Source organism: Chelmon rostratus, chromosome 12, assembly GCF_017976325.1.
Source record: "Chelmon rostratus isolate fCheRos1 chromosome 12, fCheRos1.pri, whole genome shotgun sequence".
Lineage (NCBI taxonomy): Eukaryota > Metazoa > Chordata > Actinopteri > Chaetodontiformes > Chaetodontidae > Chelmon > Chelmon rostratus.
The window spans coordinates 26,614,178-26,629,254 of record NC_055669.1 but is presented as its reverse complement, the minus strand read 5'-3'; the positions used below and the strand labels follow the sequence as shown (position 1 = coordinate 26,629,254).

Genomic DNA, 15,077 nt, shown 5'->3' with positions numbered 1-15,077 from the left:
GGCGGGGCGGCCACTTCTTTGGTGGTCCCCGCTCTTAAATCTCCACCAAACACTCTGATGTGGGAGGCGGGGAGCTCCTCCTGAGCCGGCCTGATGGGAATCTGGTTCTGGGTTATTTTGGGCCTTAAGGTGGACTGCTGGAGTTTGTAAAGCCTCGTCGACTCCTGAGCAGATTCCAGCCACTCGGGTTTGATAATAAACCCCCACGAGCCCCCTGACACAGATGAACAGAGTCTGATCAGGTTCAGGTGTCAGGAAGTCGTCTGTTCATATTCTGAAGTAATACTTTAACCTGCAAACACCCTGTTCCTCTGTTTATTCAGCACAGCTCAGCTGAACTTCAGCCGACATTTACAGCAAAACTCACAGCTGAGCTTCAACTCTGGAGAAAATCTTTAATCTCTAAACGTAAACTTTAATCCTGAAATAGAAAAGAAAAGTTTCCACCTGAGATAATAAACTAAGGTTGGGTTTAACTGTTGGGCTGACGTTCATCTAATAAATGATGACAGAGCAGCTCAGCCTTTAAAAACACTCCCTTCCTGTCCGTCCTCCCCCCTCACACACTTAATTGGAAATCCCCCCCACCACTCACACACACTCACACACACACACACACAGAGTGTCTCTGCTCACGGCAGATGTTCATACAGTATCAATAAACGGAGATTTAAACGATTCAGCCTGAGACAAAGTGCTGGAGACATGTTGACCCCCCCGGCCAGCTCCTAATTAAAGCCCACTGTTGATACAGCAGAGGTGGACCGACGCTCGTTAGCACAGCCCCCATCGTTACTGTTCACACCTGAGTTATGCCTTCAGGTCAGCAGGTGTGTTTGAGCTCAGTGAAACTTTCCTCTTTATCAACAGCAGTTCTTATCACACACACACACACACACACACACACACACACACACACACACACACCTTCACCTCGGCCCCCAGCCCGCCACTTTAATCTCCTCTCGTCCAATCCGAGCGCTCGGCGGCAGCTGCTGCTGTGTTTATCAAACAGAAGAGGAGATTACGGTGATATCAGAGGCACCCTGCAGACGCTCTACTGAGCGCGCTCAGTGCGGCCCTTCAGCTCTCAGCCTCTCACTGTGTTTGTCATGTTGAGGGTCGGCTGGTGGCGGGTCGTGTCTCCGTGGAGAGGATCCGCTCGATCAGATCGTACCCGAGTGTGAACGGGGCGAGCTCCTCTCAGGTGTGTGCGCTCAGGTTTCCTGCTGATAACGGTCTGACTGATAGCTGCAGGGCCGTTCCTGTGTGGAAACCAAACACACCTTCGTGGTTGTGTGCATTCCTGTGTGTGGGAGCGTGTTAGACATTAACAGAGACATTAATGTGTAACTGCTGTACCTGGTCGGCCTGAGCCGCTGACGCTCAGGCTGAACCTCTGAAACAGGAGAACGAGATTAAAATTCCTCAGAGCTTTCTAAACACGGCGAGCGAGCGAGCGAGCGCGGGGCTAACGAAGCTGCAGGTCAGGATGTGATGAAGAGACACACACCTGGAAGCCTCACAGAGGGCTGGAGGTGCTGCTCCACTCAAACACATGGAAACACCACCTGTGTGCGTGCGTGCGTGCGTGTGTGTGTGTGCGTGCGTGCGCCTGTCTCTGTGTCTCTGTGTCTCTGAGTCTCTGAGTCAGCTGGACAGGGACTCTGTGGTCCTGACAGTGACCTCTGGGTCCAGGATTGGAGCGGTCTCATGTTGTGGAGTTTGAACTCTGCTGCATTCCTCACATTCCTCCCTCTGAGTTCCCCTCCCCCTCCCCAAGAACTCCTCGATTTGTTCGGTTTTTATCTGCGAGGCTTCGGCTCGTTGACCTCTGACCCCGGCACCTGCAGAGAGAGGAGGGGTCCCACGCAGTCCTGGACTGCTGTACTGTGCTGGTCTGGACTTGACGCTGGTTTCTGTCTGCTGGAGCTTTCTATGAATCTTGACTGTTCGGATTCTGTGGTTGCTCTTCCTCGGTGTGAGCGGGGGTCCTCCGCAGGCGATGGCGGCGTTGCCCTCGGACGGAGGACTCGATGCGAGGACGAGGCTCGCTCATGCCCACACGTTCAAAAGTCAAAGCGGCCATTGTTCCGTCCTCCAGGGAGAAGAATGCGATGAAGTCATGGGAGGAAATTTAATTGGACCGTGCTGCGAGCCGGGGCGTTCCACTGCATGTTCACCCCCCTCCACAACAACTGTAACCCCCTCCTCCCACCCCCGAGGCCGCTCCCGAGGCCCCGCTCCACCGGCGGGAAGATGACTCACAGGAAAGCGCTGAAAAAAAACTAGAAGTGACGTGTTTTCTTTCTGGCATCCTGAAGGACAGCAGAGCTCATTAATCCTCTCAGAAGTCATGTTTGAACCGTGGCGTCCTCCTCCCCCGTCCTTATCTGTCCTCCTCAAGGACATCTTCCTCGTTAACGTCTCCTCTTTGTGGGAAGACAAACATCTGCGTCTCTGACCTCTAACGAGGATCAGAGCCGCATGGACATCCAGACTGCTTGTTGGTGGACGAACATGCTGATATCCTGGAGCACAGACGTGTCCTCTGACAGAGAGAGACGAGACAGACACAGACAGAGAGAGACGAGACAGAGCTCACTTTAATCTGCTGTAACCTCTTTAACATCCAGTGAAGTCACTTTAGAGGACAGACTTTCAGACTCATCACGTCTGCTGGTCGAGACAAAGAAGAAACTCTGATTCGCGTTTTGATTCCAGACGACGTTTTTAAAGAGGCGGCGAAACGGCCGACGCTGCACGAGGCCACGGCTGCCGTTCATTCGTTCACGCCGTTGCCCCGGCGTGAGCCGTCTCAGGTCTGTCTGTGCTGAAATATGAGAATCATCATGGAGGAATTCCATACTGAGTTTGACGCGACGGGATTGAAGCGATCGTTCTGGGCTCCAGTGAGCGTTTATTCCACCAGCTGATGCAGAGGTCAGAGGTCAGAGGTCAGAGGTCAGAGGTCGGCTGCAGGACTCTGCTCAAGGACACTCGGGCAGAGTCTGAACCTCAGCACCCTCTGAAGGAACATCCCTCCCTTGCAGCCGCCTCTGCTCACTCAGTTATCATGTCTTCCATATCTGGGCAGGAAAAACTCCCAGCAGCCCCCTCTCCCTCTCTCTCTCTGACATGAACAGCCTGTGTTGCTCGCTCGCCCTCCTTTCTCCTCTGTGGACTCTTTCTTTCTCCGTCCATCCCTCCGTCCGGCGTCACTCTGCCCGGCGGAAACACATTCCAGCCAGTTCATTCCTGCCGTCACCATGCCCCCCCCCCCCGCCCCTCCCCAAACAGTCTTAGAAAGAAAAGCTCCTTCCTCTGAACGACTGGAGGCTCTTTTCATGTTCAGACCTGACTCTGGGCCCCCCAAGGAGAGTCTCCCGGGGTCAGCGCCCCACAATAGACGGGTTAGCTCTGCTTAAAGCAAAACCAGCTAATAGACGGCGTCGGCGAAACAAAGGCTGCTCCGTGTTTTAGCTCTAACTGAAACGTGGAGTTTATTAGCACTGTTTCCAGCAGCAGCGGCAGCTTCAGCTCCGCTCGCTGAGCTTCAGCACGCCGGCCAATCAAAAACTGATCTGGATCTTCACAGGCGATAGAAACCAGTTGAATCTGTTTCTCCATCTCACCTCCGTCGGTCCCTGTAGTCTCAGTCCTCTTCATTCAGGCAACAAGCTGCACGTTCATTCATTAATAACTGATTAACGAGGTCATCGTTTCATTGGCTCACAGAATACACCTGAGCTGTAACAGGCGCTCCGTGGGCTTCTGTCACCCTGAGCTCTGTGTCTCAGGCACCAGTTTTCTGACACTCACAGGTGACAGTTTGTTCTGTTGGATTTCACTGCCTTTGATTTCGTTATTCTTTTCCTTGAAATAGGAAAAAAATGTGAGCTTTTATTTTGGTAGAACACTGAAGTCCATGTCTTCCTGTGCTCCTTCCTAACTTTCCTGCTGTGTAGAGCTGAACTTTGTCAGCAGTGTTGAAGGTGTGAGCTGAGCTGTGCTCCGTCAGAAACGATGGAGAGGTTGAATGAAGTCTGGATGAGAAGCCGGAGCCGCCGTGTCGTCGGCAGCTCGCCGCTTCGCCTGCAGAGAGCAGAGCCGCTTGTGTTGGAGGTTTTTTGTTCCGTGGTCGTTCGGGAGGAGAACATGAATGCGTACAGCGTGGCCTTTGTCTGCGCCCGACTGTCAAATTCTTGTCTTGTCAATACGCCGATTGTTCTGAAGAAGAGGCAGAATTCCTCCTGACTTCACGCCGCAGAGTCCAGCAGGCGCTCGGACGCATCATCGACGCATCATCAACGCATCATCGACGCATCATCGACGCTTCGGACCGATCTGTGATGCTCACAGCGAACGATCGAAAACACTGTGAAGGTTCTGGCTGAAGACACGATGCCGTCTCTTCCACAAAGACAGACAGTCTCATCAGTCTGTAGCTGTCAGTCAGCTGTTCAGCATGAGTCACCGTGTCTGTCTTTAAACCTACCAGACTCACGTGAGGGTCCACATGCATCAACCAGACACGCCAAGGGACATGAAGACACATCCAGCACTACAAGAGTGTCCTTTAAACACTGGACAGCACACCGTCCATGTCTCTGCAGCACAACATGAGTGTCCTTTAAGCACTGGACAGCACACCGTCCGTGTCCCTGCAGTCCTTTAAAAACTGGACAGCACACCGTCCGTGTCTCTGCAGTACAACATGAGCATGTCCTGTCATGTCTCCAGTGTCCAGGTCAGTGAGGAGGACATTATAATCAGAGACTGATGCTATCAGCTGTGTCTGTGAATTAAAAACAACACACCACCCTGTTTTATTCTAGTGTCTCGTTGTGAGAGCAGGTTCTCACTTCTTCAGTTCTTCTTCGTCCACTCTGAAGTGTTTTTTGTCCGGCAGCGGCGTCACTTCCTCCAGGTTTACTCGTCCAGTCAGAGCGTCCTCTGGTCCTCTGTCCCAGCATGCACCTGGGTTCGGGGCTGAATGCTTTCTGTCCCTTTGCTCTCGTCCTCTGATCACTGTGCCAGCAGACGCTTTTGTCCTGTTCCTGAGGATGCGGAGACGTCAATGACAGAGTCTGTTCCTGCCGGCTGGTGTCCGTCCCCCGCTGCTGAGACGGCGCTGTAGAAAACGCTTCACGCTGGCTCTTTGATGTGAGGCCAGAGAGTCTCCGGAGGGAAGTCTTCACAGTGAAGCGATGCTTCAGGTCACAGCTGTTCAGGATCTGAAATAAAACTGCTCTTTAAACTCTCTGAGACTCGTCTGATCGGAGGACAGATCATTGGAACAGCTTTCAAAAGACGCAGCCGTCGTCAGGGAAACGCGCCTGAAATTATGTACGAGACATAATTTTTAGGATTTTACTTCGAGCCATGAAAGCTGTAGACGTTTTAAACGTGTCGTCTGATTTCCTGCTGTAAGCCGACACACCTGGAATACCTGGCGCTGTCTCGGGTCCTGCTGATCCGATTCAGGACCTGAGTTTAAATTATATGCAATCTGATTGGTCGGGCAGGATCTCGTAGCGATGATGTCGTCAGATGATAGAGTTTGAAAGACGGGGCAGTTTACAGGCAAAAAGGCTCTAATGAAGGACGTGAACTGGTGCATTATGGGAGTCCGGCTGTCTCCTCTCTGTCATCTTAGCTGGAGCTCACCCTCAGCTGCATGACATCACTCAGCAAAGTGCTGCGTTGACCAATCAAATGCCTCTGTTATCTTAATGTGTTATCTTAATGTTTGCGTTGGAATGTGGCCAACGGTAAACTGATGGTCACCATGGTAACGCTCTAAACCTCTGTTCTGATGCATGGCTGACGGTCTGAGTGACAGTTCCACGTGTGAAGTGTGTCTGATCGCAGTGGAAAATAACCTGAAGGTTCCTGAAGGCGTCGTGAAAAACCCCTCAGAGACTCAGTTTAACGTCACCTGACGTGAAGGAAGCAGCTGATGATCAGAGCGGCTGCTGACCTGACTTCTGCAGACTGACTCATCAACTGATGGTTTGATGAGCTTCGTTCACCCCCCCCCCCCCCCCCCCCCAGCTCAGCCCACCATGTTTGTTTTAAAGCAGTGCTGCATTCACTGACCAGTTGATTCCAGTTTCATACATTAAACTTCTCCAAATCTCTAAAACTAATTAACCTTGACCCACACAGTTCATCTGACACACACACACACACACACACACACACACACACACACACACACACACACACACTCACTCACTGTGGGAGGGGGTAGTTGGTGTATTTGCAGTTGCTTCATAGTTTCCTGTAATAAACTGCAGCCTTTTGTGAACGTCCCATCAGTCCTATCAGCTGCTTCACCTTTATTTGCCGTCGACACAGAGGGCCCCGCGGGGCCCCCGTCAGCTCGCTGTTTACAGAGCAGATTCTTTGGCTGAGCAAACAGCCGTACCCCCCGCCGCCCGGCTCAAACATGGCGGCGTTCCTTCACACGCTGACTGACGGCTCCTGGAACATGTAGTCGTCTGCTCGCCGGCCTGCTCAGACTCGACAAATATGCGTGGAGCGGCGTCGGCCGGCGGACGCAGCGGCTCCGAGCGCAGACCGCTGCTGCTGCAGCTCGTTCCCGCCGCGCTTCACAGAAGGTCTGCTGAACGTTTGATTCGTGTGTTCCTGCACACATGCAGCTGCAGCAGGACGTCTGGAAGGCCTGGAAAGACTTTAAATTCAAGGCCTCTAGTGGTTTTGTTGTTGTTTGGGAGAAAGTTTTGATGAAACTGAAATCAGTCAGAGAAATTTCAGGTACATTTAAAATGTGAAAAAAGCAACATTTAAAGTGTCCGACTTTGACTTCCTGTGATGTCGTGTGAGTTGAAATGAAACTAAATTGATGACGTGTGATAATCGTGCAGCAGATTCTTCAGACAGAGTGAAAATGTTGTTGGTTTGGTCTTCAGGGTGTAGAATAAGGATTTCATGTGTTCTCTGCAGGTAAGGCCTTCGACATCACCTACGTCAGGCTCAAGTTCCACACCAGCCGTCCGGAGAGCTTCGCCATCTACAAGCGGACCAGCGAGGGGGGCCCCTGGGTGCCGTACCAGTACTACAGCGGCTCCTGCGAGAAGACCTACCAGAAGGCGAGCCGCGGCTTCATCCGCACCGGAGAGGACGAGCAGCAGGCGCTCTGCACCGACGACTTCAGCGACATCTCGCCGCTCACCGGCGGAAACGTGGCGTTCTCCACGCTGGAGGGCCGACCCAGCGCCTACAACTTCGACAACAGCCCCGTCCTCCAGGTGAGAGCCGCAGGAAGTCAAAACAGGAAACCGGAAGTGGTGTTTCCTTGTTTCAGTGTTCAGAATGAACGTGGTTGCGGCGATGAGGTCTGAGCTCAGGCTGGTAGTTCTGCCCCTCAGGGTAGAAACGGGGTAACAGTGAAGCGGGTCCTGATGAAGGACTCGCTCTGACCGCAGACTGGAGGACACAGTGAATAATTCTCATGTGACTGATTCATTTGACGTCTCTGTGGCCGTATGGGCGGCGCCCTGAAGTGAAACCAGTTTGCCGTCCAGTCGTTAGCTGCGCTCCTCGTTAACAAGCTCTGACTGGAGGTGTGAGCTCGTCGTCTCTGCTGATCAGATGGTGTGATGTTGGTTTTTTCCCAGCAGTCCTTCCTGCAGGTCAGGTTTGATGCTGCCAAGTGTTGCGACCTGTTGCTAGGCGACGCCCCCGGGTTTCCCACTGCAGCAGCAGCTCAGTTTGGCTCAAGTGACCTGCAGCTGGAAGACTTCATTCCCTTCCTCCTCCTCTCTTTATCTCCCTCCCTTCCCCTCATCTCCCTCCCTTCCCCTCTTCCTCTCTCCCCTCTCTTCCCCTCTCCTCTCCCCTCTCCCCTCCTCCTCTCTCCTCTCCCTCTCCCCCTCCTCCTCCCGCCCTTCCCCTCTTCCCCTCTCCTCTCCCTCCTCCTCTCTCTCTCTCCTCTCCCCCCTCCCCTCTCTCCTCTCTCCCCTCTCCTCTCTCTCCCTCTTCTCGCTCTCTCCTCTCCCCCTCCTCCTCTCCTCTCCCCCTCTCCTCTCTCTCTCCTCTCTCCTCTCCCCCTCTCTCCCCTCTCCTCTCCTCTCCCCCTCTCCTCTCTCCTCTCTCCTCTCCCCCTCCTCCCCTCTCCTCTCCCCCTCTCCTCTCTCCTCTCCTCCTCTCCCCCTCCTCCCCTCTCCTCCTCTCCCCCTCCCCTCTCTCCTCTCTCCCCTCTCCTCTCCCCTCCTCCCCTCTCCTCCTCTCCCTCTCTCCCCTCTCCTCCCCCCCTCCTCTCTCCTCTCTCCCCTCTCCTCCCCCCTCCTCTCTCCTCTCCCCTCTCCCCTCTCCCCCTCTCCTCTCCTCCCTCTCCCCCCCCCCCCCAGTTTGTTTGTGTTTCCATGTTTCTTCCCTCTGTGTCTCAGCCTGTTGCTCTCCCCTCTCCTCTCCTCTCCTCTCTCTCTCTCTCCTCTCCCCCTCTACTCTCCCCCTCCTCCCCTCTCCTCTCCCCCTCCTCCCTCTCTCCTCTCCCCCCCAGTATGTTTGTGTTTCCATGTTTCTTCCCTCTGTGTCTCAGCCTGTTGCTCTCCCCTCTCCTCTCCTCTCCTCTCTCTCTCTCTCCTCTCCCCCTCTACTCTCCCCCTCCTCCCCTCTCCTCTCCCCCTCCTCCCTCTCTCCTCTCCCCCCCCTCCCTCTCTCCTCTCCCCCCCAGTATGTTTGTGTTTCCATGTTTCTTCCCTCTGTGGCTCAGCCTGTTGCTCAATAGCTGAGAGCAGAGGCTGTTTTCATTCTTCTCTGCTCTCTGTGTTGCTTAATGTTTGGATGTGATTCATCTCTCTGCTCTTTAAATGTGGGGAGAAACCTTTATTTTATTATTCATTGTTTTTGAAAAGGAGGAGGACTGTAGCCACGGTGTCTCCCGCAGTGAAAGGGACATTCAGACAAACTGTCTTTATGTCTTTTTCTGTCTTTTCTGTGGACGTGCTGAAGCAGCCGGCTGTTTATCTGAGCTGAAGAGACACGAACGCTGCGTCTCAGAGAATAAAACACTGATAGAATAGGAGACGCAGACGTCCGTCCTCTGCTCTGGTGGACCGGATCATGTCAGACAGTCTTAATGAACCTCGGGCAGGTTTTGGGTGGCTGTTCAGAGGTGATGGACGGGTTCAGATCTGGTCTGTCTTTGTCCTCCTCCGTCTCCGTCACTGATACTTGTCCTCCGTGTAAATGAACAGACTTAGCTCTGCAGCTCAGCTGTAAACTTCCTTATTTGACTTGTCGGCATGAAGCTATTTATACCGAAGCCGGGGACTCTTTTTGGAGGCGTCAGACGGCTGTTTGTCGCTCTCTGACATTCCTGCTGTCCGTCATCTCTGAGCTCCGAGTAGGAAATAACCACAGCTGAGACGCTCCACCTTAACAGCCCGTTTGGCTGCTGACCAGCTATCACTCAGTTTTATTCTAGAGCTGCGGTTCCCAACCTTTTTGCCTTGTGACCCCTTAAAATAAAGCAGCGTCTACTTGCAGCCACTGTGTCACAGGTGTCACATATCTGTGAGCTGAGTTTAGGATTGAGTCATTTGAATAAATATTTGAGGCTTAAGAGAGAAACTATCGAGTATCGTTAGAGAGGACTGCAGCCAGCCGTCGCTTTCGCTGTCAATTACTTCTTTTAATCGTGAAAATACGCATCGCAAGTTTTCTAAACCCAAGACCAAGTCCTCATGTCTTGTGTTGTCCGACCAGCTGCCCAAAAGCCAAAGACTTTCACTTTCTAATGTCATGAGACAGAGAAAAGCAGCAAACTGTCACACTGTAGTGACAATTAATTCATTTAAATGATTCAAATTGTTGGAAACTAATTGTTTTAGCTCTAATTAGAGACGATTCCAAAAAATTCATTCAAACGTGTTCATCTTTCTTCTGGAAAATGTGCCGTGAAGAAACAGGAAGTGGAAACTGTTTCCAGCCTGAAGGCTCGATCACATTCGCACCAACTTCAACTCACTTCCTGCTCTTCGTGTTGCTTCGTCTCCTCGTTCACAGGCTGAAGTTAATCTGCACGATGGAGTCTGGCACAGAGGATACCGTCACATTAACTGTGCTGCAGCTGCTCTGCAGGAGAACAATCTGCTGATCTGCAGTCAGTCTTCAGCCGCCGCCCAAAAAGCTCCGTCAGATTTAACACTTTAAAGCTGCTTTTCCAAGTGTTTCTTTAGGAAAACTGACAAAACTCTTCACGTCAGAGTTCATCAGCTCCACTGCTCACCTCCGACTCTTATTTCCTCCTTCAGAAAGCCAGGAGCAAACGTCAGGAGCTGAGCTGTAGCCTTTCAAAGACTCCTCACACAACACACCTGAGTTACAGGTGTAATCAACCTGCATCACATCACTTCCAGCAAACTTCACGGAGTACAAAGAGAGCGAAGCAGCATCAGCCATCTGTTTTAAAACACTGAGTGTCAGCAGCTTGTAACTGTGATGATGAGGATGTTCTGTGTCTTTAGTCCGCTGCAGCTCAGCTCAGCAGGCAGCGTTCTCCCGTCCCGTCCCGGCCGAGGCGTTCCACCCCCGGTCACAGAGCTGCACATGATTGATAGCGGACATATGTTCCGTGCGCTTTAAACAGTGTTGACTCGGCCGAGAGCCCGCGCGAGCTTCCTGGACGGGGACAGCCTGAAGAGCTGCAGCTGCCGGACCGACGATACCGGTCGATTCACAAAGAACGTCGGGCGTCATCGAGCGCAGCAGGAAGCTTCCAGAAAACTGCAGATAACTGACCAGCTGAGAAAACAGCTGCAGCAACGTTTTCCACAATGACAGTCCTTCATCAGAGCCAGATGTGAACCAGCAGCAGAGCGTCTGCCAGAAACTGAGCCTCCATCCCAGTTTGGCAACACTCGAGCATCATGCTACAGTTACAGTGGAGAGACCCTCTGGTCCTGACTGAACCGCATCAGGATGAGGATCAGGGACTGTCGGGGGCTCAGAGCTGCCAGCAAACTTTTCTTACATTTTTTTGCATTTATTTTGAGTTACTTCAGTCAGGTGTTTCCTGGTTCAAACCAAGTCTCCAGACAACAAGTCGCTTATATCAGGATCCCAACAGAAGAACTCTTCAGTGATCATTCAAGGCTGTGAGCATCACAGTGTCCTGAAACCACAGCTTGTATGAGGGAAATGTGGTAAAATGAGCCTCTAGATAAGCAACCAGGCAACGTCGGCCACTGCCTCACGGTCCTGGACTTCCAGGGGGCCCAAATTCCCCCCATGTGTCCCTTGGTTTTTGGTTATTTGTAGAGGGGCCTTACATTCAAATCTGGTTTTCAGACTTGATGAGCTTTACTGAGCTCACATGATGCATATCCACATGGAGGTAAACAGGTGTTTAACCCCTCAACTCAAATTATACTCTTGTGTTTGCATGGCCATGAGGGTCCATCAGGGTCCACATGTGGTCATCTTCCCAGGTCTATGAGGGTTCGCCAGATGCATCCTCTAAAATTTATGACCGTTCGAGCCGGCTGCATGTGCACGAACGCAGCTGCCCACGCAGATACTCGATTCAGCATCCCGCCCCTCTGATGCCTCTGGAGGCTTTGCAAGCTGGTCAAACTGGGAGGAGAACCAGGAGGACCTGGAACACGCTGGAGGGACCAAATACCCCATCTGTCCGGGATGTGGCCCTGGAGAAGAAACCGCTGCCTGCTGCCACCACAAGCTGGACCTGGATGATCAGCAGAAAATTGATGGAGTCACTTTGAGCAAACTTTTGCCCTGAGTTCTCCAAATTTGGCCACGTGACCATGAGAGGAGAGAAATGTTGAGTATTAAAGCAGATCGGTGGTGCAGGATCAGGAGTTTATCTGCGAGTTAAAGCCTGCAGCTTTCATACGCTGCATGTCTTTTGGTCCAGCCTCCATCAGTAGCTGCTCCAGCGTGACTCAGAGTCGTCTCAGTCCATGCAGACAACACTGAGTGGTTCCAGTTGGTCGGCCGCTTGCCTCCACCCTCCACTCCATTTTTTGCATTTTTAAAATATTGTGGTAGAGAAGAAGATGGATGCTGAGGGCGTGGTTGCTTTTCTGCGAGATTGTTCACAACATGGCAGGGTGTTTAATGAATGCTGACAGAGCAACTGACAGGAATGATGGAAGAGGAGGTCGCAGGTTGACTTCCTGTTTGCACCGTCGCTGAAGCAGTTCGCTGCTCGCAGCGTTTGGTGGGCGAATCAGAAATCTGTTCCACATTCCCAGCAGTTATTCCAGGATTTAACATCAGTGTGCAAAGTCACAGGCGGAGGCAGAAGTTTTCCTGAGTAGGTGGATGAACGTACAGGACGTTCGACCTGAGTGTGATTTAAAGAGGAAGTCAGGCAGTGAGCGTAAAGCTAAACGGTCTTTTATTTGGATATTTCCTCACTTGGTAATGATTAAATGTCCTGTTGAAACGATTCGGGGTCTGACAGGAGGCCAGCAGGCTGTCAGCAGATCCCTGAACAGTTTCCTCCTGAGGTCTGAACATTTTTGGGGGAGAACATTTGGAAAGCTGAGACACAGTTGGACCGTTGATGTCACATGTTCCCCGGCAGCGCTGGATTAACATTTCTACGAGTGAGCTGAAACAAACCGTGCAGCCGATGATCCGGACGGACTCGGCGGCGTCTGTTCAGACTCGGTTCAGGTCTCTTCGCTCTGAGCTGCGTGTTTGTCTTCAAACAGCTGCTCAGTGGAAAGCTGTGGGCCGGCCTGATAAGATATGGCCGGCCTTCGCTCTGCGTTTCCCACGAGCCCTCTCACGAGGGCCGGATGTTGAGAAACTGTCTTTGTCCTCCGTGATGAGACAACGTGGCCGAAACCGAACAGGTGTCCGTCAGTAATTCTCTGCATCTGGGTCTCGTATCGCAAGCCAACAAAATAAATTCCATTTGTGTGAAAATGTTTGAGTGCCTGTGTGCAGCGTTTCCCACAGCCTGAGAGTGAAGCCCCCCCGTCTGCAGATGGTGATCCGAGCTTCCCTGTGTGGAGAAGAGTTCACACACATCTGTGTGTGGCGGTAAGGACGGCAGCGCCGGTCAGCTGATCAGGTGCTCAGTCCACTTTGGCTCAGAGTGAAATATCTCGGCAGATAATGGCTCCAGACCTTCGTGTTCCCCCCCAGGATGAACTGTGATAATGTTCAAATGTTAATAATAACGTGTCCAGTGCTTTAGCTGCAGAGCTAATGACAGTCAGATCAGGACGTTGTGTTTATGAGCAGCCATGTTTCTGTTGAGGAACAGCCTTTGGTGTTCTTTACAACGAGCATCGTCCCCACAGAGCTGCTAACCTTTAACGGTTCAGTCTCCCTCAGACCGACTCGTCTGGTCGACGTCCTGAAAGGCGGGACAAACGGCGGCTGTCACGTCCGTCCTCCTCCTGGCTGCCACCCTGATCTCCTCCACTCTGTCTTTGTAGACGCTCACTTTCCCTGAAGTCGTTTGTGATGATTCAACTCTCCTGTTTCCACTGTCCCCCCCCCATGCCATGATACTGTCTGCAGAATGTGTTTGCTTATTGATTGACGGGCCCGATGTCTCTAACAGTGCGTCCTTGTTGTGTCTCTTGCAGGACTGGGTGACGGCCACTGACATCAGAGTGACCCTGAACAGGCTCAACACGTTCGGAGACGAGGTGTTCAACGACCCCAAGGTCCTCAAGTCCTACTACTACGCCATCTCTGACTTCGCTGTGGGAGGGAGGTAAGAACATCAGTGTGTTCTCTGAGTCCTGACGGTCCAGACCTGCTGAACATTGTTGTGGTCTGGTTTCCATGATACATATTCACGGTGTTATATTGCGACAGTTACACCTCGGATTGAACGGGAACAAATCTGCTAAAAGAGAAGATTTGTCTTGTTGACATTTGAGGGGGAGGTTCATGAAACCTGCTCAGGCACGGGAAACCTCACAGAGTGGCTGAGTGTGGTCAGGTGGTTTTGTGGGTCCTGGTCTTGATGCTTCGCTGTGTGGTCTGCTTCCCTGTGGCCTCCACAGGAATCCACATAAGAACTCCTTTTCCTACACGCCTGAGAAAAGGTTTCGACAGGCATTACGAGAGTGTTAAACAGGCTGCCGCTGCACAGCCTCCGCAGCCATAATCTGTTTGAAATGTGGAGCAGATTTCCATTACACGGCCGGCATTCCTGGCATTCCTGGCCGGCAGGGCTGGATTACAGGGAAACTGGAATGGGGCAGACCGGCCGCCATGATGGGCGGAAGAAAAGGGAAGAGTCCTGAGCTGGATCACCTGTCAGAGCTGCAGGATTTCACCTTTATTTATCTAAGGAGAGGTTCCTGAGGAGTCTTTTCCTCTGTCAGCTCCACCCAGATTTACCTGAACTTGTTCACCTGAGCAGGACGAGCAGCTCGTGTGTCTCCACCTCAGACAACCAGACTTCCTTCCTGTTACAAACAGCTGGCGAACGTGAAGATTTCTGTTGGAGGTCAACTTTGAACTGACCTGAACTCTCTCTGCTGTTTTCTCCACACAGCAGTTGTTGACTTACCGTCTGCTGGTTGACTCAAGTCAAAGCTAACGGTCTGGTAGCTAACCGGTGCCAGAGGCAGAAGAGGTTTGTCGGGCGCCGAGGACACGGCCGTCCTGCAGTGATGAACCTGCACGCTGCCACTTTGGTTAAGTTTAGGCACCAAAACGACTTGATTAGTTCAGGAAAGATCGTGTCTCATAAGAAAGACTGACAAAGTCCCTGTAGGGACGAGGAAAGGGGGGACCATGGGTCCAACACAGGACTTTGACAGGACCGACGGGGGTTTGTTTTCTGTCTTTTGACCCAAACTGGCTCCTTTCTCTGTCCCACCTCTCTGAAACATGAATCCACTGTGTGTCACATTGTGATCTTTCCATATGAGTTAGGTAGCGTTAGCATGTTCGTAGCTCAGAACGAAGGCTAGCCGCTGCGTCTGTGTGTGTCCTCAGAGGATTGCTGATGAGTTAATACACTTGTGTTTGCTTCCACTCATATTTGTGCAGGCAGATACTTGACTTTCATCCTACGATCTGATAATGATTAAATTCCTGAATGT

The 15,077-nt window shown here is 52.1% G+C and overlaps 1 protein-coding gene across 1 annotated transcript in view; it reads left to right on the top strand.

Annotated features, from left to right (window-relative positions):
• The window catches only part of lamc1 (laminin, gamma 1), a 43,515-nt gene that overhangs the window by 12,543 nt on the left and 15,895 nt on the right, over positions 1 to 15,077 (top strand). The window contains exons 2-3 of the mRNA XM_041949029.1: positions 6,973 to 7,277; positions 13,602 to 13,732. Of these exons, the coding sequence (XP_041804963.1) occupies positions 6,973 to 7,277; positions 13,602 to 13,732 (436 nt within the window). The remainder of the gene's footprint in view (positions 1 to 6,972; positions 7,278 to 13,601; positions 13,733 to 15,077) is intronic.